At 40.3% G+C, this 27,277-nt stretch overlaps 1 protein-coding gene across 1 annotated transcript in view; it reads left to right on the top strand.

Moving 5' to 3' along the window:
- LOC126484291 (stomatin-like protein 2, mitochondrial) overlaps positions 1–27,041 on the top strand; it is a 98,890-nt gene extending 71,849 nt beyond the window's left edge. Inside the window, exons 7-9 of the mRNA XM_050107718.1 lie at positions 16,797–16,912; positions 23,133–23,261; positions 26,825–27,041. Coding sequence (XP_049963675.1) covers positions 16,797–16,912; positions 23,133–23,261; positions 26,825–26,980 — 401 coding nt within the window. The 3' untranslated portion in view covers positions 26,981–27,041. The remainder of the gene's footprint in view (positions 1–16,796; positions 16,913–23,132; positions 23,262–26,824) is intronic.
- The last annotated feature ends 236 nt before the right edge of the window (positions 27,042–27,277 follow it).

Here is a 27,277-nt window from a genome sequence, read left to right as displayed (position 1 = left end):
ATCCATCCGCACATATACAGTCACAAGCAGACGTGTGTGTGTGTGTTTTTGTGTGTGTGTGTGTGTGTGTGTGTGTGTGTGTTTTTGTGTGTGTGTGTGTGTGTGTGTGTGTGTGTGTGTGTGTCATTTCTATGGGATTGAAAATTGAGTGGTGGGTTCAAGAGAACAGTAGACAAGGCCACCTGTAAGATGCTGGATATGATAACTAATTTTTATTAGAATCATATATTTGTTTTTTTGTCTGTGTTTGTTTCTTAATTATTTTGTACTTTAATTAAACATGAATTTACAGCAGCTGAGCTAGAAATAAGTGAAACCAAAACACAAATTATAAAACACAATTGAATCCGGAGCATTATATTCAGAAACAGACAACTGTGTTAAAGGAAAAGTGTAATCTTTACAGGTGTTTGATGGTAAGACATGAGGCAAGAGAAGGTAGTGCTTGTTGCTTTCCTACACATTGAGTTCCTTCTGATGGTTGGTGTGGAGAATTTTTTGCTTTGCTGCAGAATCTGTGCCTCTTACTTTTTGTTGTAGAGTTCCCTCATTTCTTCCTCCTTTTAATAAAATATTTTTTTACAAAAGTTGAATGGAACATACTTCTCTCTAAACTGTTCTCCTTGTTTAGAGTGTGTGGTAGCTGAAATTAAAAAAAAAAACTAAATATGTACTGTTGTTTTGAACAATTCCACTAAAAATCTGTTGAATTTATTGTTTGGACTGGTCAAGGAAGTTGATGGAGTATCTGCTGAATGACAGAAAACTGAGATCAACAGTTAAGGACACAGCACTCAGCCCCATCAGAAGCTCTAGACAGGGATCACTAACTTTTAGTGGTCAGTTTGGAAGAGAAGAAACACAAAGAGGAGGTAGGTCAACAGGAAAGAAGGCTCAGGACCTCTAAGTTGAAGGAGGGGAAAAAAAAGAATATGAAATAATAATTAGTAAATTAACAAGAGGTGACCACATGACAGTGGAAGAAGAGTAGGAAAGATTCAACTTAACATTAAATAAGACAGTTGAAACAGTCTGTGGAACAACCAACAACTGTGGGAGAAAACCAAAGAAGATTCCATGGTGAAACTAAAGGGGCAAGGAAGCACCACAGCTGAAAAGTTGTGTTTTCATGAAATGGTTCCAATTGAGATCAGAGGAAGTGAAGAAAAGGCAGAAAACTAAAAAGAAGCAAGCCAGAGAAATTGTAGTAGAAGAGAAAGGGAAGTCACTGAAAATGGACAAAAATAGAGGGTAGCAAAGTAAATAAGATAGTGCTGTATAGTATGATCAGATATGAAAGGAGAAACAGCACTGAGAACAAACAATGGAAAGTCCACGTTAGGATATCAACACTATTAAGAAAAATATAGATTTCCGATCACTGTAAATCTGGATATTTAGTTGCAGATGGGCACAACGAAAATAATATTATGCACTGAGCTTTCGGCCAAAGCATTCCTCAGAAAGCTCACACGCACACGACTGTTATCTCAGCTGCACTGGCCAGAATTCTACAATCACATGGAATGAAAGCAGCATTCTGAGTTGGATTGGGGGATACAAATGGAGTGAAAAAAGTCAGTATTGTCTGGCATTTCAGGAGCAGCATCAGGAGGCTGTGGGTGTGGGAGGGAGGGAGAGGGGAGGAATGGGGAGTGGAAAAGAAGAGGAGCAGAGAAGGGGAAAAGACCAGTGGGTGCATAGTCAGAGAGCAGAGAACAATGAGGGTAAGGAGACGTGAATTGGGAAAGGTGATAGGACAGAGGGTGCGGAAACTGTTGGGTAGAGGGTGTGGGTGTGGTAGGTTACTCTATTTGAGGCTGGGATAATTTCAGGAGTGGAGAGTGTGTTGTAAGAATAACTACCATCTGCAAAACTCAGAAAAGTTGGTGGTGGAGGGGAGGATCCGGATGGCCTGGGTTATGAAGCAGCCATTGAAATCAGACATGTTAAGTTCAACTGCATGTTGTACCATTGTGCAATGGGTGGCCAAAATTTGACAGTAGCCATTCGTCCTGGTGGACAGCTGGTTGGTAGTCGCGCCAGCATAGTAAGCTGTGCAACAATTGCAGGAGAAGTGGATTATGGCGTGGCTGCTTTCACAGGTGGTCTGGCCTCTGGTGAGGTATGATGATCCTGTGACAGGGTTTGAATAGGAATTGCTGGGTGGGTAGTTTGGACAGGCCCTCCACCCAGGTCTTCACATGAATATGATCTCTGTATAAGTTGTTGGGATTGGAGATGGTATATGGATGGACTGAGATGATGTGGCAGTTGGGTGGGTGACAGAACACCACTTTAGGAGGGCTGGGAAGATTCTTGAGTAGGATTTCCTGTTCAGAGCATGATGATAGGTAATCAAAGCACTGATGAAGGATGTGTTTCAGTTTTTCCAATCTGGAGTGGTATTGGGTGATGAAGAGGACTCTCCTTTGTAACTGGTTCTTGGTGATAGTGGGAGGATTGGGGGTGTGGAGGGATATGACATGGAATACTTGTTTGCAGACTGGGTCAAGAGGATTGTGCATGTCTGTGAAGGTCTTCGTGAGAACTTCAAACATAACTGGGCAAGGGAGTTCTTGTCACTGCAAATATGCTGTCCCTGTATGGCCAGACTGTATAGGAGGGATTTTTTGGTGTGGAAGGGATGGCAGCTGTTGAAATGTAGGTGCTGTTATTGGTTGGTGGGTCTAATGTGGACAGAGATGTTGATGGAGCCCTCTGAGAGGAGGAGATCAATGTCCAGGAAAGGGGTACACTGGATTGAGGTGGTCAGGTGAAGTGGATGAGCGATGAGGTGTTGAGGTTGTGAAGGAATGAGAATAGGGTATCTCAGCCCTGAGTCCAGGTCATGAATATATATCAGTGAATCTGAACCAGACTGAGCATTTCGGGTTTCCAGAGATTCCTATAGATGGCTCATGAGCAGGTGCGATGGAGCATGCCATAGGATGTTGCCATGTGGGTGCCCTTGGCTGTGTCATAGATTTGTTTGTATATCTGCACTTCAAAGGAAAAGAAGTGATGTGTTAGGTTGAAGTTAGTAAGCTGTATGAGGAGTCTGAGAGACATTGGAGGAGGTAGCATATAATATCTGAAAGACCACGAGTATGAGGGATGTTGGTGTATAGGGAAGTGGTGTCAGCTGTGATGAGTAGGAATCCAGGAGGTAAATGGGTGGCAATGGTGGAGAGATGGAAGTGTTTGCTATCTTTGACGTGGGAGGTCAGATTTTGGGTAATTGGTTGAAGGTGTTGCTTAATGAGGACTGAAATTCTTTCAGAGGGAACACAGTAAGCAGCTGTGATGTGGTGTCCAGAATTGTTGCGTTTTTGGATTTTGGGGAGCATGTAGAAGGCGGGTGTGCAGTGTGTCGTTGAGCATAAGGAGGGAAATGGATTCAGGGAGAGGTTCTGCAAAGGACGAAAGGATTTAAGCAAGGATTGGAGGTTATGTTGGACTTTTGGGATGGGATCACTCTGGCAGAGTTTATAGTTGGATGACTTGGACCTTTACCAGATGCCTTCTGCCAGACAGTCACTGTGATTTCTAATGACAGTGGTACAACATTTGCCTATAGGTCGAGTGATCATTTGGAAAAAACACATCTTACAGACAGCTACTATTGTCACAGTTTGCATGAGCTATTATTGAAGTTTAACACTGTTGGCGAGAATAATTAAAAGTTCAGTCAGTCATTAAAAAACAGTCCCTGTACATTGAAGCGTATGGCTGTCCTTTCTTCTGCTGAAAGACGTATTCTTAGCATGGGATCTGGGGAAGGATGCTGAGGCCAAGCTGGACGTGAATTCCTGGAAGGCTACCAGGGGCTGATTATGTGGGAGGGTAATGATTGGATGGTAGTATGAACTGGGAAAGGGAGGGTTCAGTGTTGGGGCTATTGGTGGCAAAGAAGTGTTTCCATTGCTGGGAAAACAGTAGTAGTACTTTGACAAGTCCGGCATTATTAAGTTTGGATGTAGGGCTGAAGATTGTAGTGTAACCACTACCAGTAAACACATGCATTTGGTAGCTGCACCCCATCAAATCTGGCTAAAATGTGGGTGTCAAAAGTAGACTGTTGTCAATGGTGTGGTCTAGATTGTTGAATGAACTAATGTTTATGTCCAGATGAATCTCATCTATTTTAATTTGTGCAGAGACAAACAGCTAGCCACATACTTCACTTTATGTCCTATAATGTGATTGTCTGGGTGCAGTAACCTAACACTGAAGTGACACTAAAGTTTATGTATGGCAGACAACTGTTTAACACAATCACAGCATTATATTCATAGTACACTGTTTTTCATATCTAACAGTCAAACCGGAAAAAAATGTGATGCACACAGTAATTATCATTTGGAAAAAACACATCTTACAGACAGCTACTATTGTCACATTTTGCATGAGTTATTATTGAAGTTTAACGCTGTTGGTGAGAATAATTAAAAGTTCAGTCAGTCATTAAAAAACAGTCCCTGTACATTGAAGCGAATTCCCTGATATGAAATTTATCTAAGTCGCAGTACATTTTCTGACTTCTAAACTATACTAAATCATCTGCAGTACATGGTCTCATATATTTGAACAGATTTTGCTCATTTCATAACTTTCTGCAGATTGACTTAAAATGGCTGCCAACACCACTCTCTTAACAGCCTAAAGTGGAATGATTTTTGTGGACCCAGTCATCATCAAACTTTTTATACCTTGACAATCATTAAAACTAAAGTTAGCTGTTGTTTGCAAGATTTTCATAAATGACAATTAAGAATTTACATTTCTGAGGAATTCAATAGAAGAAGTTTCTTTCTAAAAAGAACTTTTAGACACAACAAAGATTTTCTTTAAGTAACAATGTTTTTATTAAAGAAGCTAATTATTCTGAAACTAAATGAGTGCAAGAATTGATAACATATTTTCGTCATTATCTATATAAATGCTATAATTATTTGTACGCCTTTTTCATCTCCTCTACCAGGAAGTTAGTAATCAAGTATATGTGTACAAATGAACAATGCCAGTGAAATTAAAACTTATTGATGTTTTGTAATTAGCACAGTTTTCAGGCAGACTAGCTAACTCATTAACTCCCAGTAAGCAAAGTAATGTAATAGACACTAAAGTTAACTTGTATAACCCCAGAGTCAGTATTTGAGATTTTAGGTACTGTGCACATGTCCTAAAAACAACACTATTGAAGATATCAGTAAATTAAAGAAAAAATAATATAAATTTGGTAGGAACAAAAACATAACAGCCTGATGGGATTTTTCTGCTTTGTTACAAGGTGAGGCTTTGGATAGGACTGAAACTTCTGTGGGGCTGAAGATTGTAGTGGAAATGTTAACAACATTGTTCTGGGATTGTTTTGGCTCTGGATTTAATGCATTGTTGGTAGGGAGTTTTGGGGCATGCCGCAATGACTAAAGTGTAGCTATGCTAGGGTGTGTGCTATGAGGGGTTAATGAGGAGGAACACTGTGAGTAGGATAGGGGTTGGATAGTGGTGATCCAAGGTGGTAGTAGGATGTCAGCAGGCTGCATAACTTATGCAGGTGATGTCAGAATATGGATGAAATGGTTAAAAAGGATAACATAGTGAAATACTACAATACATTAAAAGAGATGTGGAAGAAAAATTTTGTAGACCTAAATGCCAAAAAGACATTGAAGCAGAACAAGACACTGGGGAAAAAATTTGTGAAGAAGTAATGACAAAAGACCATACAGGTCAGGAGGTGGAAAATGTATTAAAGAGAAGGAAAAATGGTAAAGCTCCAGACCTGTAGAGAGTGACGCTTGAAGTGATAAGAGTAAAAAGAACATTAGGTGATCAATGTCTGTATAGGATGATGACAGTGCTTTCAATCATCAAAAAAGATCCCTGTGGCCTGGAAGAAGAGAGTAGGAAGGAGACAGTAATAAATTCCAAAATTACCACCACTGAGCAGTAACATACAAGGAGATCATTGAAACGCAAATAAGAAACACATTGCATCCTGACTCTAGACAGAAGTAATATGATATCAGGCTAGAAATATCAACTATGCACTGTAGCCATTAGGCTATTACACAAGAATGACTTTCTCAGACAGAGAGAAGATATTTGACAGCACATATGGCAACAAAATGTGAAAGAGACATAGGTAATTGGGGAAACAATTGTTAGAGTTAAAAATGTGAGTGATGACTATGCTAGCTGTGTGAATGTAGGACTGGACAGAATTGCATGTTTTGAACTGGAAAATGCCTCAACACAAAGAAGGGTGAAAAAATGAATGACAGTGAAAGTTTGAGTCAGATCTGGAGGCATGCTTAGATAGCCTAACGACAGAGGTGACTGGTTTGCTTACAAGTCTGACACAAATTTTCAATAGTAATGACACAGTGCAGATTTAGCATTTATAGCTAGATTTTACTGAGCTCATTTCGTATCATTGCATCTTCATTTTTCAATGGATCTAATTGAATTGACTTATCTTTTGTTTATTCATATAAATTTCCCAGATTTTGGACCAGCACTTTGTTAGTTCACACACTAGATGATATATTACTATTCGCATCTGTGGATTCTAGATTGGACTGCACAACTCTTGCTAATTTGACAAATGCACAAAGTATACTGGGACTGATTTTTGTTTTCAGTCCTTTTCTTGTATTTGTTCATTTTCAGTGTCTAATGACTTACTCAGGCTTCTGTGGTGCTGATAGTCATAAGCCACAGAAGAGAAACATGTTTAATATGGCATCTGACAAATCACCATCCCAGGTATTTTTTCAAATGTTTTATGTTGTAGATGAACACTGTAGTTTACTTTAATAGGCCTAAGAAAGAGAGGGAATACCTTTGGATTCAGTCTCTTTCTCTCAGTATGTGTCCGTAGAATGTACTTCACAAGCACACTAACCATGCTGGTCTACCATTGCATGAAATGTTTTAAGTGTTGGCATATGTGAGACTTGATAATGAAAGGTATTTGTCCCACATCTCATTTAAGGAAGAACAGAATGTACTTTAACAGATGTAACAGGTAAGGAAGGAAACATGATTTGATTGGATACCGTATTGTGACATCCACTAATCGAATTCATTAATACAATATTTGGCATGGATTGTAGGTGGGAACAGTGATTTAGTATGTGATTTGCTTAGATACTGTGTTCTCATTGTGCAGATATGTAGCAGTCTTTCAGTTTGAGAGTAAGCAATTTGTGTTGAGAGTTGACAAGTAGTATCATATATAAATCTTGTGACAGCCAGAGCGAGAGCACCAGCAGCAGTGAGTACTGTTTGTATAAAGCGTTTATTTTGCATTTTGTTTACGACCTTCCACTAAGGAAGGGATTCTATTTGTGTTTATCTGCTCTGCATAGTAACTAACAGTTCTTGATAAAACTTTACGTAGTTTTCGTGTTAGATTTCTTAGTGTTTTCTTGATCGTTTAGAACAGAAAGCGCCCTAAAACCGTCTTTTGTTTGTTTTGCGGCCGTTAGCCACTAGTCACTTGAATCAGCAGTTGTCTTGTGACAGCCAGAGCGAGAGCACCAGCAGCAGCGAGTACTGTTTGTATAAAGCGTTTTTGTACTTATTTGCTGCGCTTAGCTTTTAAATAGTTTTTCTGGGAAAACCTAGCGTAGTTTTCGCGTCTCGCATTTCAGTGAGTGTTTCTTGATTATCAGAGTAGCTCATCAGAAGATTATCTTGGGAATTTGTCACCGTATAGAGTAGGGTAAACATAGTCATGTGTAGGGACTGTGGTTGTTGTGAGCGGACGCAAGGAGAATTGGCCACTCTTCGGGGGCAGGTGGAGGCTTTGTCTGTTAGGCTCATCGAGCTCGAGGCGCAGGCGTCGGCTCGTAGTGGCGTTGGGGCAACTGTGGTGAGACCTATGCCTACTTCGGTGGCCTTGGAATCACATGGAACCCCTGATGTCGCTGCGTCTTCCGGCAGTGAGCATCTTACCGGTCAGCCATCACTCCAGGGTGAATGGCGGTCAGTGGTGGGCTCGCGCGTGCCTGGCCGAAAGGCGAAGGTGGGATCTGGCCGCGTGGCAGCTGCCTTACCCCTTTCCAACAGGTACGGGGTGCTTCCTAGTGGTGATGACATCGTTTCCGAGCCACCACAGGATGCCTCGCCTGTTGGGCCAGTGGCTGATTCTCCGGCAAGGTCCCGACAGTCACAGAGGGCGGGCCTATTAGTTATAGGGAGCTCCAACGTTAGGCGGGTTATGGAGCCCCTCAGCAAAATAGCGGGTAGGTCGGGGAAGAATGCCAGTGTGCACTCGGTGTGCTTGCCGGGGGGTCTCGTCCGTAATGTGGAGGAGGCCCTTCCGGCAGCTATTGAACGCACTGGGTGTGACCGGCTGCAGATAGTAGCACATGTCGGAACGAATGACGCCTGCCGCTTGGGTTCTGAGGCCATCCTTGGTTCCTTCCGGCGGCTGGCTGATTTGGTGAAGACAACCAGCATCGCACGCGGAGTGCAAGCTGAGCTTAATATCTGCAGCATAGTGCCCAGAGTCGATCGCGGTCCTCTGGTTTGGAGCCGTGTGGAGGGTCTAAACCAGAGGCTCAGACGACTCTGCGACTATAATGGTTGCAAATTCATCAACCTCCGTTATTGGGTGGAGAACTGTAGGGCCCCCCTAGACAGGTCAGGCGTGCACTACACACCGGAAGCAGCTACTAGGGTAGCAGAGTACGTGTGGCGTGGCGTGCACACGGGGGTTTTTTAGGTTAGAGGGACCCCCCCTTGGGCGAAACGATAAAATACCTGACGGCTTACCAGAGAGGACATTATCATCGTTGATAAAGAACGTCCGTCCTCAGAGACCAAAAACAGGAAAAGTTAACGTAATATTGGTAAACTGCAGGAGTATCCAGGGCAAGGTTCCTGAATTAGTATCTCTTATTGAAGGAAATAGTGCGCATATAGTATTAGGAACGGAAAGTTGGTTAAAACCGGAAGTGAACAGTAATGAAATCCTAGACACAGAATGGAATATATACCGCAAGGATAGGATAAACGCCAATGGTGGAGGAGTATTTATAGCAGTAAAGAATTCAATAATATCCAGTGAAGTTATTAGCGAATGCGAATGTGAAATAATCTGGGTTAAGTTAAGTATCAAAGGTGGGTCAGATATGATAGTCGGATGCTTCTATAGACCACCTGCATCAGCAACCGTAGTAGTTGAGCGCCTCAGAGAGAACCTGCAGAACGTCGTGAAGAAGTTTCGTGATCATACTATTGTAATAGGGGGAGACTTCAATCTACCAGGTATAGAATGGGATAGTCACACAATCAGAACTGGAGCCAGGGACAGAGACTCTTGTGACATTATCCTGACTGCCTTGTCCGAGAATTACTTCGAGCAGATAGTTAGAGAACCAACTCGTGAAGCTAACGTTTTAGACCTCATAGCAACAAATAGACCGGAACTTTTCGACTCCGTGAATGTAGAAGAGGGTATCAGTGATCATAAGTCAGTGGTTGCATCAATGACTACAAGTGTAATAAGAAATGCCAAGAAAGGAAGGAAAATATATTTGCTTAACAAGAGTGATAGGGCACAAATCGCAGAATATCTGAGTGACCACCATCAAACGTTCATTTCTGAGGAAGAGGATGTGGAACAAAAATGGAAAAAATTCAGAAACATCGTCCAGTACGCCTTAGATAAGTTCGTACCGACTAAGGTCCAAAGCGAGGGGAAAGATCCACCGTGGTATAACAATCATGTACGAAAGGTACTACGGAAACAAAGAAAGCTTCATCATAGGTTTAAGAGTAGTCGAATCATAGCTGATAAGGAAAAGCTGAACGAAGCGAAAAAGAGCGTAAAGAGAGCAATGAGAGAAGCATTCAACGAATTCGAACATAAAACATTGGCAAACAATCTAAACAAGAACCCTAAAAAGTTTTGGTCATATGTAAAATCGGTAAGCGGATCTAAATCCCCTACTCAGTCACTCGTTGACCACGATGGCACCGAAACAGAGGACGACCGAAGAAAGGCAGAAATACTGAATTCAGTGTTCCGAAAGTGTTTCACTGCGGAAAATCGTAACACGGTCCCTGACTTCAGCCGTCGCACGGACGCCAAAATGGAAAATATTGAAATAAACGATATCGGAATTGAAAAACAACTGCTATCACTTAGTAGCGGAAAAGCATCTGGACCAGACAAGATACCCTTAAGATTCTACAGTGATTATGCTAAAGAACTTGCCCCCTTTCTATCAGCAATTTATCGTAGATCGCTGGAAGAACGTAAAGTACCTAGCGACTGGAAGAAAGCGCAGGTCGTTCCCATTTTCAAGAAGGGTCATAAATCAGATGCGAATAATTATAGGCCTATTTCACTTACGTCAATCTGTTGTAGAATAATGGAACATGTTTTGTGTTCTCGTATTATGACGTTCTTAGATAATACAAATCTCCTTCATCATAACCAACATGGATTCCGCAAACAGAGATCATGTGAAACTCAGCTCGCCCTATTTGCCCAAGAAATTCACAGTGCCGTAGACACTGGCGAGCAGATTGATGCCGTATTCCTGGACTTCAGGAAGGCATTTGATATGGTTCCGCACTTACGTTTAGTGAAAAAAATACGAGCTTACGGAATATCGGACCAGGTTTGTGATTGGATTCAGGATTTCCTAGAAGAAAGAACACAACATGTCATTCTTAACGGTTCAAAATCTGCAGATGTAGAGGTAATTTCGGGAGTACCGCAGGGAAGTGTGATAGGACCTTTATTGTTTACAATATACATAAATGACTTAGTTGACAACATCGGTAGCTCCGTGAGGCTATTTGCAGATGACACGGTTGTCTACAAGAAAGTAGCAACATCAGAAGACTCGTACGTACTCCAGGAGGACCTGCAGAGGATTAATGCATGGTGCGACAGCTGGCAGCTTTCCCTAAACGTAGATAAATGTAATATAATGCGCATACATAGGGGCAGAAATCCATTCCAGTACGATTATGCCATAGGTGGTAAATCATTGGAAGCGGTAACGACCGTAAAATACTTAGGAGTTACTATCCGGAGCGATCTGAAGTGGAATGATCACATAAAACAAATAGTGGGAAAAGCAGGCGCCAGGTTGAGATTCATAGGAAGAATTCTAAGAAAATGTGACTCATCGACGAAAGAAGTAGCTTACAAAACGCTTGTTCGTCCGATTCTTGAGTATTGCTCATCAGTATGGGACCCTTACCAGGTTGGATTAATAGAAGAGATAGACATGATCCAGCGAAAAGCAGCGCGATTCGTCATGGGGACATTTAGTCAGCGCGAGAGCGTTACGGAGATGCTGAACAAGCTCCAGTGGCGGACACTTCAAGAAGGGCGTTACGCAATACGGAGAGGTTTATTATCGAAATTACGAGAGAGCACATTCTGGGAAGAGATGGGCAACATATTACTACCGCCCACATATATCTCGCGTAATGTTCACAACGAAAAGATCCGAGAAATTAGAGCAAATACGGAGACTTACAAGCAGTCGTTCTTCCCACGCACAATTCGTGAATGGAACAGGGAAGGGGGGATCAGATAGTGGTACAATAAGTACCCTCCGCCACACACCGTAAGGTGGCTCGCGGAGTATAGATGTAGATGTAGATATATAGTTTTTTTCCAAAACACATTCCCTGTGAAATGGATGGGTCGAAACAAGGGGATTCTGTTGGTTGCTCAGTTGTTTTTCCATATCGTGTCCTCAAGGTCCGACTGCCTCAGACTTTTACTGTCTTTGATGCAGAATTGTTTGCGATCTTGCGGGCACTGGAGCACATGAGACATTCTTCCTCTCCTAAATTTCTTGTCTGTTCCGATTCACTCAGTGCCCTTCACTCATTGCAACGTTTGTATGCGGCAGACAAAATTGTCCAGACCATCCAGGATGCCCTCCTCCGACTACAGCGACTGGGGAAAGTTGTAGCTTTCTGCTGGGTTCCGGGGCATGTTGGCATTGCTGGGAATGAAAGGGCAGATCTCGCAGCCAAGGAGGCGTGTCTCGCCCCACAAGTATCTCAGTGTGCTATCCCCTTGCACGCACTCACCTCGCTGTTGAGCTCACGGGTCATGCGTCGGTGGGAGGATGGGTGGCTGGAAGTGACTGACAATAAGCTCCGTATAGTCAAGCCCCCAACGCGTGTGTGGTGTACTTCCTTTCAGCCCCATCGACGGGACGAGGTTCTCCTCACTCGGCTTCGAATAGGCCACAGCCCTATGACGCATGGCTTCCTGCTCCGGCGGGAGGACCCTCCAGTGTGTGGTGCTTGCGGCGTCCAGATCACTGTGCGCCACGTTTTATTGGATTGCGTTTTATTTTCTGACCAGCGGGTCGTGGCTGACTTGCCAGCAGACCTGCCGTCTCTTTTAGGCAACACTCGGACGAATGTGGCTAAGGTTTTAAAGTTCTGTGCCCTGTCAAATGTTTTTACAAAGATTTTAGGGAGAGGATTTTAATTTGCTCACTGTGTGACAAGCTCGCCCATATTTTATGTAAGTGGCCAGCCAATAACAATTTCCTGTGACATTCTTGTTGCTATATTTCCCCTTTCCTTAGGTTTTACTTTCTTAGGTAGCATTTTCCTTCTTTCCCTGCTTTGTTTGAGTGTGTGCTGTAGTTTTCTTAGGTCTGTCCACACTCGTTCCTTTTAATGTGTGTCAGGGCGCTGATAACCTCAATGTTGAGCGCCCATAAGCCCCAACACACCACCACACCACACATTCCCTGTGACATTTCTTAAAAGCATGTTGTTCTGCATTTAAATAACTTTCTTATCATTATGGGTAATACAGTCTGTTGGTGTTAGGTGTTTTATCAATCAGAGGAACTTGATATTGAAGTGCAAATGCCAAATTATTTTATTAGTCTGTATTGATGAGACAAAATAGAAATTTTATTGCTTTGTGCTGACAAGAGACCCCAGCCTCCCATCCTTACCACCACCACCACCACCACCTCCTCCTCCTCCTCCTCCTCCTCCTCCTCCTCCTCCTCCTCTTTTTTCAATCCTTTGACCCACTGAAGGCATAAAATTACAGATGACGATTATTGTTGTAGCCTTAGTGCACCAAAGAGGTTTGATGTAGTCTTCATGCTAATCTATCCTGTGCGATCCTCTTCACCTCTGCCTCCATGCTACATCAATTTGAATCTGCATACTGTATCTACACCTAGCTTTCCTTCAATTTTTACCACCCCCTCCCCCCCCCCCCCCCCTCCCACTTTCTCCACTTTCTCCATATCAAACTGACCATTCCTTGATGTCTCAAGACGAAAAAAATTACAAATACCTAACAGAAAGAGTGGCATTTGTCTAATTTGTAAGATATTACAGTGTAATAAACAAGAAAACAAACAATTTAATTGCATCAATGTGATTTTGGTTGTCATCTTTCTTCTGTATTAGGAGGAAAGATCAAGAAAGACTTTTCTTCCTCCCTCCAGAAATGTTTATTTTGCCTGTTCATTATTTACATACTTGTATTTAGAGTAGTAGGCTTACATCATTTCCAGTGATCCTGATTTAGATTTTTAGTTTTTCTTCAGTTCATGCAGAAGCCATGAGGGTTCCTTCAGGTAGGCCAAGGTCAGTTTCCTTCACTAACGACGTTGAGATCAACTTCCTTCCTTCAAGGTTTGCTGGATTTCCCCCCAAAGAAATCACCTTCTATTTGAATGAACTTATTACAACATTTTAACAAGTTGTCAGGACTTGACAGAGATCAGACTTTCCCAGTCCTCTTAGAATTGCCTCACACTAGCGTTACTGTAGCACCAGTACTCAAATCCTTTGCTCCTTAGCCTTAGTGACAAGAACAGAGACGTATAATAGAGAATGAAATAGAGGTCTATAAAGTGGCTGTGCTACACAGGTTACATTGTGTTGTTCCCAAATGTTCCACAATTTAATTTGCAGTGTGAAGCTGTATATTGTCAAGGTGAGGTTCTCTCTTTCCTGATGAGGACAAATTGTTTCTTCGCAGTGTATCTGCTAACTGTTACCACATGAATGCACATTATTATTTTCCTGCAGTTACAGTGTGAAGGGTAAAACAATATCCTGCTAAATTATCATATACAGCCAAATAATTTGGTGTCAGTCATTTTTCATGCATGTGGAACAACTTTCAACATTTTTGGTCTATTTGAATCTGTTAAGCTCAAAATTTGTGATGACCTGTTTTCCTCCTTAATGGTAATGGTGCAGCCATAACTCATCATTGTCGATAACTGAAAAATTCTCAATCATCCCACTCCACACGTAAGTGGAGAGGTGACACAACTGTTGGCATGTTCCCATTAACTCAAACTTTTATTGATTAGTTAGTAGATGTTACACACAATGGGTATGAAACTGAGTCGTCATAAAGATGGTCATGGATGATGCTGGGGACACTGCAATGTGCTTATTGCTAAATTGTTGTCAGTATAAGTGTAACATTTTCTAGCTATCAAGGACAACCAAAGTACCTGATTCAAACTGATTTCTGTGACAGTATGAGGTTATGTGACAGTATGAGGGATAGCCAGGAAGTTACATAAATTAATTTTTTGTTTGTTTGCAGGTATGTCTCTGCACTCTTGCTAAGCAATGAAATCCTGGTGCCACATTACTGTAGCACACCACTAGATGAGCCAAAATAAAATGGTGCAACCATATACATTTTAACAATGGGCCACACCATTTTGTTTTGGAATCTTTAGTGGAATGCTATGGTACTCTGGCACCAGGATTTTATTCATACCAAGACTGCAGACACAGTCCAGTAAACAAACAAAAAATTGGAAATATGCTTCTTGGGTTTGCCGCCAGATCGTATTGTGAAACTCGCACAATATTTCATCAATGCAACTGCTAGACATCATCAGGTGGTGGTAGCTGCTGCTGTCACTGCTGCAAGGTGTGACTGATGATAATCGTGTGGCAGTGTTGAAATTTATCATGCTGGGAGCAGACAATATGCGTGTGCAGAAAGATGCTCGTAGTTGGAGGAAAGAGTTGCCTGGACACAGGACATCATATGCTTTATGAACAGACTGAAATTTTACCTCCAGCGTCATCTTTCAGGGACTGTGTTGTTAAGGAGGCCATACATATCCGTACGGCAGAAAATCTTATCAACAGGGATGCAGGTTTTCAACTAAGCGCTGCCTGGAATCCAGCACTGGCTGCCATTAAGTCAAAACAGGGAAAACAAGAACTTCCAATTCATCACGTGACGCAACGCGCTACTGAGATTTAATTCAGCCTTTAACCACTGGAGCATCTGGCAGCACAGTCTTTGCCCATAGCCCACATGTGGCTGGCCTTTCTGCGGCTCCCAGCAGGGGCACCAGGAGCGCCGCTTTCCTCCAACTATGAGTGTCTTCCCGTGCATGCATATTGCCTGCTCCTGGCATGATAAATTTCAATGCCGCCATATGATTATCATCATTAGCACCTTGCAGCAATGACAGCCGTAGCTACCACCACCTGATGATGTCGAGCAGTTGCATTGTTGAAATATTGTGCGAGCTACACAACTGGCGGCAAACCCAAGAAGCGTAATTGCAACAGATCTGTCGGGGAAAACATGAAAAGTCACAAACAAAAAATTGATTACATAACTTTTTTCTGAGATAATAATTGAAACTTTATGGGTACACCTTATAGAGGTCAAAGTATTAGGTGCAGTTGACTAATGCTGGATAACTGTCCATCTCTGAAGTCCTTTTAACAGTTTAATACTGTAACTTCATGTTAATGTACCTTTACATATGAATGCTTTAGCTTTCTATATATTTCTGATACAGTATGCTTTTATCTCACTTCCATTGTATGGTATACGAAAAGTAGGCAATCAGTAATGCAGAATATTGATGTGAACTCTTTTCAGATCTACATTTAACTATTCAGTCTGTCTCTCTTGTTCAATGGGCTCTAATACATGCTACTTAACACAGAATATTTGTTGCAGTACCCCCACAAGACTTGCTAGATCTGGATTACTCTCTTTCAACAAAGAATAAGGAATGTTTTTTATTGTGGTTGACCATGGACCAGAATAGTTGGCTGTGCAGATTATTACAGTTAATAGGGGAAGTAATTAGCATATTCTACTGAGAATGGAGCTTTGCCGCTTGTTTCCTTATTTCTTATTTTGGAGAATGGACAAACCTGTGAGTGGTGGTTGTTATGTTACTCAATGCATCAAATTTTAATCAAATGTGAGTTTTCTTCGCTCAAGAAGCTGCTCATATATTACATAGAAATCTTTACTATATATCAGTGGGACAAAAAATTTAGAACTAATTGTAGTGTTGTCTATGGGTCTAGTATCAACTAGGACTTGAAAGAAGTTAATTGTGATTTTTAACAGTAAAGACCATGACCACTATTTGTGTATTCAGTGAGCAACTGTAAATATCTGTTGTTTTACTTTGTTCTTTGTCTAGTTCTTTAATTTGCTTTTAAGATGACTTGTACACAGTCCTCAGGACTTGAATGATTGAATTATTCATATAACTATTGTTAACAACAGTTTGTTATTATTTGTTGTAATTGTCATTCTTGTCTCTCAATTTATTTAAATGGTTAAAGACATCTCCATCTGCTTCCTACTCTAGAATTCATAGAAGCAGTCAGTCCCTTGTCACCTGTTGTATAGTTTATTCCCTTTCATCTCTTCTATAAGGAAGTTTAATAAAAATGTGGAGCTTTGTTTGTCTTTGAGTATGAGAGGGAGTATGTGATGTAACATGACTATTTTCTTGTTACAGAGGCCGATAGACAGGAACAAATAAACAAAGCAGCTGGAGAGGCACAAGCTATGTTAGCTGTGGCAGATGCGAGGGCCAAAGGATTACAACTTGTTGCAAAATCTCTTGCTTCAAAGGTGTGTTTTCCAGATGCCTTTCGATGTGGTACAGATGTGATTTAAAAATTGTAAATAAACATTGAATTTCTACAGATAACTTTCTTCATTTTTCCAAAGTTTTTCTGTTATGGTGACAAGGCTAAGATTAGCAGAATGTTAGAACTCTTTAAAAGTGTATTTGCAGATATGTTCCACCAACAACTGTGTACAAAAGTGCCATATGTGTAATGCAAGATAATTGTTACAAATCTTAAAAATTTTGAATGTAGTACACACTTGTCGTAAAGACCATGTGTAAATGCTACGAGTAAGCAACTATTTCCTTCATGAGGTATATGAATTGTATCATATTTCCCATTTTCTCTCCACTGTTCTTCATTATTACTCAATTGCTACAAGCTTAATATGACAGTTGAACTGTGAAATCCTCTAACAGTTGCCAGTATTCCTCATTCCCCAGTCTTGCCCACCAGCTCACATGCCTGAAATCTCTCCATCGTAATGACTGTACTATCACTGTCCTCTTCAGAATACAAAGCTCTTCCTCCCATAGCATCACCCTTTTGTCTCCTAATCTCCTCACTCATTTTCCATAAACGTATCGAGGATTCTCATGTAAAATGGTATCCCATCTGAAATACATTTAGTAGATTCATTGCAGTAAATAATACCCAACATGTGAATGTGTACTAACATTCTGTTTGGCCCCTTCAGAAGAGAATGTCCTATGACTGAAACTTCATAAATCTGATTGGTGATCATTTTATTGGTGGGATATTCAGTGACCACAAACCTGAAGTGTTGGCAGAAGAGCCAACACCGTGTTGCTAGAGGAGGCCGACTGGCGTGAGGTCTGGAACATTACAAGGAAATGAGAACTTAGAAAAACGGACGCAGTTGCTGTAATACTTAACTTTAATCCATAATTGTAGAACATCGCTCTTGTGTATACATGCTTCATAAGATAAATATCAAATGCTATGGTGCCTTGCTAGGTCGTAGCAAATGACGTAGCTGAAGGCTATGCTAACTATCGTCTCGGCAAATGAGAGCGTATGTGTCAGTGTAGCATCGCTAGCAAAGTCGGCTGTACAACTGGGGCGAGTGCTATGAAATCTCTCTAGACCTGCCGTGTGGTGGCGCTCGGTCTGCAATCACTGACAGTGGCGACACGCGGGTCCGATGTATACTAATGGACCGCGGCCGATTTAAATGCTACCACCTAGCAAGTGTGGTGTCTGACGGTGACACCACAAAACCTTTATGTTAGACTGATATCTTTTCGAAGGATTAAAATAACTGCTTAAGGCTACCACAAATGAATGTTCACGCAGTCCAAATGGTCTCGCAACAAGCCAAAGCCTGCTGTGTCTGGGTAAATTAACACTAGAAGGACCATACCAGTCAATTTGACAGATGAGCGTTTAACTATTTAATAAATAGTGTATGTTTTAATTTGTGGGCCTTATTTTTCATAACTTTTATTGCACCTTTGTGGTTTATAATTTCTTAAAAGACAAACATCTACCACAAAAACTGAAAGAATTATAAACATTTTTATCTTAAAGGACTGCGGCCGGTCATTCTGACCGGTAAGATATTTTTTACGTTTCAGGTCTGTAAAGGCAAAACAGTAGATTTTTTCACATACTTAGCTCATTTTATTTCATTGTTATGATCTCGTTCCCGCTCTCTCTCTTTACACTTTACTTTATTTAGGGGAAGAGTTGACATACTTTAGTTGCTGTTCTCTGTCAATAAACTGTTGTGGTCTGCAGAAGTTTAGCACTCCTCCTCATTATTATGCCGCACCAGTGTTTCCATTCAGATGAAGGATTACTGAACTACCTGAAGAAGATTCTGAAGGAGAAGATATTTTTGAATGCTATGAGTTTGATGATAAAGATGACAAAGATTTTAAGATAACACAGAATATCAATCCCACAAAAAAGAATAAGGCGAATCCTCAAAGTCAGAAGATGAATATTCAGAACCTGTACAACAACATACAAATAAACCAGTGCTTACACATTTGATTTCAGCGGCACTACAAATTGCTACTTGCAGAATGAGGGGAAAAAAAACCACAAAAAATCATATCCATCTCAGCATGTGGAAGCTGGAAATGCAGAGGCTGCATTTGACAGAACAGTGTAGACTCGAACTGCACCAGGACATGCACCTGGAAGATTACAACGTGTTGGTGGAAACTCCTGTGCCAACTTGTAACGCTAAGAAACTTATAGTCGCAGGCAGTTACTCGAGTGCATAGACAATAATATTGTATAGAACGTAAAAAAAACTTTACAGAAATTGCACCCTGAGAACTTCTCCAGGATGACCAATGGGTGCTTGATATTACCCAGTTAGAAGCTGCCATAGCTATGATGTATGCACATGAAGTGTATGGAGGAAAGAATTTCCCCCTTAAACTTCTGTGGTCTCAAGTGTGGAGGCTAGCATTTTTTTCTCGCACTATGAGAAGAAATGAGTTTATAGACATCGTGTGGTTTTTAAGATCTGATGACAAGCACACTCATGCCGGAAGACTCAAGACTGATGACTTCACAGCAACTATCCCAGTCGGGAATTCGTTTGAAGCTAACTGTATCCAGAACTATAAACCAGGTCCATTTATAACCGTAGATGAGCAACTCTACCCATGCAAAGCTCAGTGCCAGTATGTACAATACACGATTAATAAACCAGATAAATTATGTTTGAAGTTCTGGCTTGCAGCAGATGCCAGTAGTAAATATATGGTGAATGGATTTCCTTACTTGGGCAAACAAAATGAAAGACCCACTAACATACCTGTGGCAGAGCATGTTGTTACACGTCTTGTGCAATCTTACACTCTTGAAAGGAAGAAATGTAACATGTGACAATTTCATCAAAGCCAAATATCTGAAGTGGGAGAACACAACCATGGTGGGTATGCTGAAGAAAACCCGAAGAGAAGCGAAGTCTACTGCCAGATCTTTGCACGATACTGTCTTATACGCATCTTGTGATAGCAATTACTTCCTATCAGGGGAAGACCAAGAAAAATGTTCTTCTATTCAGCAGAATGCACCAGTCAGTTGTAGTGGATAAATGAACAATGAAGAAACTTTCTGAAACTGTGAGCTTCCTACCGTTCCACTAAATTCGGAGTTGATATTCCGGACCAGATGTCTTGCCTGTACACTGTCAAATTTGGGTCCTGTAGATGGCCTGTGCACATTTTTTCACCGTCCTAGACCTTGCTGGAATAAATGCCTGGATCCTTTACAGTGAGACAACAGGAGAAAAAGATAGCTGGCAAATGTTTCTTTTCATATTAGAAGGAGAACTCTCCTCTGTGTGTGTACGATCACGGAAAAGACCTGTTCATACATTCTTTTTGGCCATTGAAATTTGTAAGGTACCGTTGCGGAAGGCCTGCAAGAGAGGAGGATGCAAAAGCTTGAACAAAACTAAAAATCTGAGTGTGTATTGCAAGAAATTCGTATGTGTTTTATGTGCTGGAAGTGTTCAGTATGTGTGTGCAAAGTGTTTTGGTCAAGATGGTGGCTGTAATTGAAAAGATGTCATAGGCGGGAAAAAGTTATTTTCTCTTACGGGTGCAGCAGTTTGTGCCCATCTTTCTTCATTTTTCATACTAAATGTATGTTTGTGACCTGTTTTGGGGCTTTGACTGAGCATAAAAGTCACACAGACAAAACATGTTATTGCTTAATTATATGCTTATTTGCATTTGTAAGTTTAGTTTAAATTGATTTTGGTTTTATAATGCATTTTTTACTGTGATCTTTTTTATTTAATTAAATAGACTTTTTTGGAATTTTTTAAGCATAATGCATTTCTACGATAAGCATAATGCACTACTAACCTAAAAAGACACCATATTGAAGTAACATAAGAAGTAAAACTGAAAACAAAGGAAAAAAACTTCAACAGTCAAAATGACCGGTAGCAGTCCTTCTAGATAGTTCACTAATGCTGGTCCTGCTAGTGTTAAAGTTGACTGGCATGGCATGGCTTGGCTGGTCTGGTCAAATTATTAGCTAGTCAAAAAACTACCATGCCAATCCTCTGAGCCTATGCTCAGCCTTCCCCCGTGTGGAGAATTCGCTGTGCCAAGCCATGGCGTACCACCTGAGATTCCCCACACATGATGGAAGTTGGCTCAGCATGGTGCCATTTGGCCTGCCAGATTGTTTATGTATGGCAGCATGTAGAATGCAGTGGCTTAAAGTAACAATCACAGCTGCCTAACAGAGGTGTGATGTTGGTCGATAACAAAGACATTTAATATATTCTGGGTGGTATTTTACTTTAATTCTTGTATACTGAAATTTAATCCATTTTATGGTTAACATATCAGCTCCTTGTACAGAGCATCAACTTTAAAAAATGACCGCAAGCAAATGGAAACCAAATGTTAGTTAAAATAGCCAAGCGGAAGAAATGACCTGGCTGTCTTTCGGGGAATGGGGGTGGGGGGCGGTTGCAACATGATGCTATTGGTGAACTTGTTGCTGAGAAGCTATCATCCTTGCTAGTGTCAGTTGCCCTTTACAGCCATAATGTGATAAATGACACAGAGATGTAGAATCTTAACTTCTTGTCTAGGATAGTTACAGGGAAGGCAATTGGTGCTCTGTCAACCACAAATGAATAATCAGTCATGGCAATATTTTACGTGTGTATCAGTTCACTTAAAAATTTGCAGCTTCCTGGCTGGAACAATCATCCTTGGATGGAACAATCATCCTTGGAAAATAAGGGAAAGGCAAACACTCACCTATAATGAACTGATGTGCGGAGCATAGAAACACACAACAGGAAACACTAGTCACACTAGCATTTTCCAGTAAACATGCATATATTCACACACACAGGCTGTTAATTATCGATTATTGAAACCAGTTGCCTGGGCTGAAGAAGGTGGGGACAGGGTAGGTAAGGACACAAGGAGGGGGTAGTGGGAAAGAGGCAAATCTTTTGACAGGTGACACGGGCAGCACAAGGCGAAAGGAGTACAGAGGGCAGAAGATGAAAGAAATATAGAAAAAGGGAGAGGGGATGGTGTGGACATGGAAATTGTCTCTCCAGCAAATCCAGCAGTCTTGTAATCCTCCTGGAATGAAGCTCCGCTCACCTGTTTCCAATGCCTCATCTTCCCTTTTCTCTTCTGTCTTGTGTCCACACCACTCCTTCACCATCCATATTGTGCACTGCCTTTTCCCACCACTATCTTTTTCCTCATGCGAGCATTCTCTCTCTCTCTCTCTCTCTCTCTCTCTCTCTCTCTCTCTCTCTCTCTCTCTCTTTCTCTCTCTCTCTCTCTCTCCGGGCATTCTGTCAAAAGACCTGCCTCTTCTTTGCTACCCCCTTTCCACCTTCTTCAGGCCAGATAACTGCTTTTAATTATCAGTAATCAATAATCATTTTCGCCAAGTTTGTGTGTGGTTGTGTATGCAAATGTGTGTACTTTTACCAGAAAAAGAGCAAGAGTTCAAAAGCTGGTGTGGTTACTGTTTCCTGTTATATGTTTCTATGCTCTACACATCAGTCTACCATAGGTGAGTGATTGCCTTTCCCTTACTTTATGTATAGTTCACTTAATAGTGTTGAATAGGGAAAAAATGTGATGAGCAGACATGTTTCACAAACATTTTTTGTTGTTTGATAAAAATTACTTGCCTATAGCATTAATGCTATATTTTTTAAAATAGTGGACTGATGTTAATATTATTGCATATATTCCTACATTCATGTAGTCTTCCAGGCAACGGAGAATCATTTGACAGATACAGGATTTATCTGACCATAAGGAAGTGAAATAGCACTAGGAAATTTCAGTTCATCATAGGTACAGTCTAAGTACAGCCACTTGCAATCTGCCTAACTCTGTTTGGTTTTCTTTCCTTTATTTAAATGGAAATGGGAATGACAGCTAGAGTAATCTCCTCATTCATAGGTATGCGTGTGCAGTAAAAAGCTTCACACTTCATGGCCACAGACCACTACAAAGCGGCACCAAAGAGGAGTCCAGCTGATTAATGAACATACCTCTTATTAGGAAAACTGAGAATAGGCTCAGGCCTAATGGACTGCTTGTAGATAACAGCCTTTGCTGTGCAGAAAATGTGTTGACTGGAGGGGAATAACAGGGAGAAATTTGATCTGCTACTTACTGTAAAACCATATTAATTCTTTCTAAGCTTTTAAATATGTGCAACTTCTACAGGATGGACAGAATGCAGCCACATTCAGTGTTGCTGAGCAGTATGTGGAGGCTTTCCAGAAATTGGCCAAGACAAACAACACACTAATTTTACCAAGCAACGCTGGTGATATTGCTGGTGCTGTTTCTCAGGTTAGTGAAAATAATGTACATTGTTTCATACACAATGTTTGTGTTGCAAAAAGTTTTTCCAATGAAGAGGATCACTGCCAGGCAAGCAGTGCAGTATAAAGCTTTTGTTACTTTATCTGTGATCAGTATAAGATTCTCTTTACAAAAATATGCAAATTTAGAACTTGTTGGTGTTGCAACAAATTACATTTAATAACTTAGTATATCACAATCCCACAAGATTCTCTGTTCAGAGTTCTATGAAAATTTATGATGCTCACATTAGTGCCATTTGATAACAAGTTGAATGGTAGAAAAAAAATGTCTCAACTCATGATTTACCTGCACACCAGAGTACTTTACTAAGCATTGCCTTCCTCTACTCTATGAAGAGAAGTATCATCCAATTATATGAGGACTAACAGTTTAATGTGGACTCCAACCATTACCTTTCCTGATAGTAATATTAAAATATTTGCTTCTTTGTTTTAGAGTTTATTTACTGAAGTTAGAAAAAAAATAAAAAGGCGTAAATCGTTTGGAATCAGATAAGGAAGCAACAGTAAGGCATTAAAGATGCAGTGAACAAAATAGCTAGCTTTGGAAAATAACCTATTGGGTGCCAATAATTTTATCCTGTGTGACATGATCCTTTTATGAAATTACAATTAAATCAATTTTCAACTGTCCCCGTTGATGTATATCAATGACCGTCAGCAGATAATGGTATTGATTTAATTGTAATTTCATTCTAGAGAGCTGCATGGTCACCACTGGCATCTGTTCTTTCAGACATGTCCGAAAAAACAGATGCCATCTTCATATCGTGATCCTGTTCTTGTTCTAGGATGAGTTACTTTGTCTGCTTTTTTGTATCAGGCAGTTTATTGTTTCAACATGTTTGATTTTTATAGAGCACAAGACTAATAGTAGCAGACTGTCAGTTGCATCAGACAGTGGCTGATTTATCTCCTTTGGATGTCCTTTATCATTGTAAGATTTCATCCTCGCAACAGCTCTTTCCTCCCTGAGAAAGAATCTAACAGTTCTGAAAGCCAAGATATTTTTTGCTGATTTTATGTGTACATTGGCAGATCTTGAAATTTCACCTTGTGAAGATGAGGACTGGTCAGTCATCTGTGTCCGTGTAGTTTTATGGTCAAGTAAATTTTCATTTTGAGACGAGAAACATATTATTTGATAAAATAATACAATAAGTGGCAATAATGAATACCACAGTAGGCAGTTCATTTGAAGAGGAATGGGCTTCTCTAGAAAGGGCTGTTACAGAAGTTGGACAGATACAGGTACAACAAAAATAACATGAAGAATCCTTCAGACAAAAGGAATACTCAAATTGATCAACAAACAAAGTAAGTAAAAAGCGGCTCAGGAAAATAAGGGAATACAGCAGTTTAAGTCACTTAGAAATGATGTGAAGTATGAGCCAGCTAAAGTGAAATGGTTCAGGAAATAAGTGAAGAAATCGAAAAAGAAATGGTTGCCTATCAAACAGGTTCAGCATTTGGGAATGTCAAAACAACCTTCAGCAAAATTAAAGGCCTAACATAACATTCGAGATGTATTTGAGGGGGAAGAACTGTCTGATGTCCTGGTAGAACAAGAAATAGCAGTCAATGTGGAAGATATAGGGGATTCAGTATTAGACTAAGAGTTTAACATAGCTTTGGAAAACTTGAGATCAGAAGGCATAGATAACATTCCTTAGGAATTTCAAAAATCGCTGGGGGAACTGGCAACTATTGAAGTTGGTGTGTAGAATCTATGAGACTAGAGGCATACCATCAGATTGTTGGAAAAATTAGCATCTTCACAACCATGAAGACAGGAAGGGCGGATAAGTACAGAAACTACCATATAATCAACTTACCAGCTCTTGCATTGAAGTTGCAGACAAGAATAATATGCAGAAGAATGGAACAGAAAACTGGAATATATGATAGATGACAACCATTTTGGCTTTAGTAATGGTAGTTCTGTTGCACTTGATAATTGAAGGAAAACTTAGGAAAAGCCATGACACAATCATTTGTCAACCCAGATAATCTAAAAGGGTGCATGATGTTAGAAATTCTCAAGAAAATAGTCGTAAACTACAGGAAAAAGACAAGTAATACACCGTATGTACAAAAACCAGGAGGGAACAATAAGAATGAAAGACTAACGAAGAAGTCAGATTAAAAAGGGTGTAAGACAGGGGTGCAGTCTTTTGCATCTACTGTTCAATCTAGAAATCAAAGAAACAATGAAAGAAATAAAAGAAAGGTTCAGGAATTGAAATAAAATTGAAAGAATATCAACCATAACTGATGACATTGCTGGGAAAAACAATAACAGAATCTGTTAAATGTCATGAACAGTCTAATAAGTGCGGACTACGGATTGATAATAAACCGAAGAAAGACTAAAGTAATAAGTAGTAGCAGGAATGAGATTAGTGCTGAAATTAACATCAAAAACAGGGACTATGAACTAAATGAAGTGAAGGAATTCTGCTGGCTTGAAAACAAAATAGCACATTATGGTCAAGCACGTAGGACATATAAAGCAAACTAGCATGTGCAAAGATGACATTTGTGACCAAATGAAGTATACTACTGTCAAACATAGGCCGTAATTTGAAGAAGAAATTTCCAAGAATCTACGTTTGGAGCATGGCACTCTATGGAAGTAAATCATGGACTGTGAAAAACCTGGAAAAGAACAGAATTACACGTGTTTGAGATGTGCTGCTATAAAGGTATGCTGAAAATTAAGTAGACTGATAAGAAATGAGGAGCTTTTCTACTAAATCGACAAGGAAAAGAAGATACAGAGAACATTGACAAGAAGAATTTACGGAATGGTAGGACAAATGGTAAGACATCAAGGAGTAACTTCCATGGTACGAGACAGAACTGTAGGATGTAAAACAGTATGGGAAGACAGACAGTAGAATACACCCAACAAATAGTTGAGGGCATAGGGTGCAAGTGCTACTCTGAGATGAAGAGATGGGCACAAGAGAGCAAATTGTGGTGGGCCACATAAAACCACTTGGAAGAGTGATTAAAAAGGAAGGCTTAGAATTAATATTCTGGCTTGGTCCTCGGTAATCTGTGCATAGCAAAATGAAATAATACAAAAAAGTTCTGTGGAGGCAAAATTTTTACTCCGTGATAACAGGATGAAGATAAAAACAAGCTTCTTAGACAATAGAACGAAGGGAACATAAAACCATCTTCTTCAAATATTCAGTAACTGCATAGCAACTGGTTAAGTGCTGGATGTAAATACAAACCTTCTATCAGGTGCCAAACTGTATAACATTGAACCAATTGCTCTCAGGAGGATTCAGGAATACATTTAGATAAGAGATCTAAGAGAGGCTGTTAAAAAATCAAAAACATTTGTATTTAGATTACTTGTGTTTGCTTTTGTTAAAACTGAATTTGTGCTGTTGTAACTGAAAGCTGTATATGGATGCAAAAAGTTCTTGAACAGCTACTTTTTTAATAGATGATTTGTCACTTACAGCAAACAGAAGTGATTCTTTGTAACTTCTTATAACCCTTAATTTACAGGCAATGGCAGTATTCCAGCATCTCACTAAGCAGTCAACTTTGTCTGTGGAGCCCTGTGAAAACTCAAATGTCACTGATGACAGCAGAGGGGACTGTAGAGCAGAGTACTACAGTGACGAAGAAAAGGAACCTACAAAGACTGAGAATAAGAGATGAAGTAAATGTAAACATTAAAATTTGTAAACCACAATAAACGCTTCATTTTGTATGTTGTTTATGATGTTGCTCCAGTGTTTTAATGACAGTACACTAACCCATTGTTAATGGTGTTATCAGTGACCTTAGATTTGCTTGTACAATGGACTTATGTAGGTGTTAGATTCTTAGTTTAGTAATGTTTTAATAATACCTGATAATGTCTCTAACAATTAAAAAAAGGCATTTATTTTCTGCAGCCAGGCATCACACTTTACATAGATTTCATTGAAAAGCTTCAGAATTTAATTCAGGGCT

This window comes from Schistocerca serialis, chromosome 6, assembly GCF_023864345.2.
Source record: "Schistocerca serialis cubense isolate TAMUIC-IGC-003099 chromosome 6, iqSchSeri2.2, whole genome shotgun sequence".
In the NCBI taxonomy this organism is placed as follows: Eukaryota; Metazoa; Arthropoda; class Insecta; order Orthoptera; family Acrididae; genus Schistocerca; species Schistocerca serialis.
This window is presented reverse-complemented; position numbering and strand designations above follow the sequence as displayed.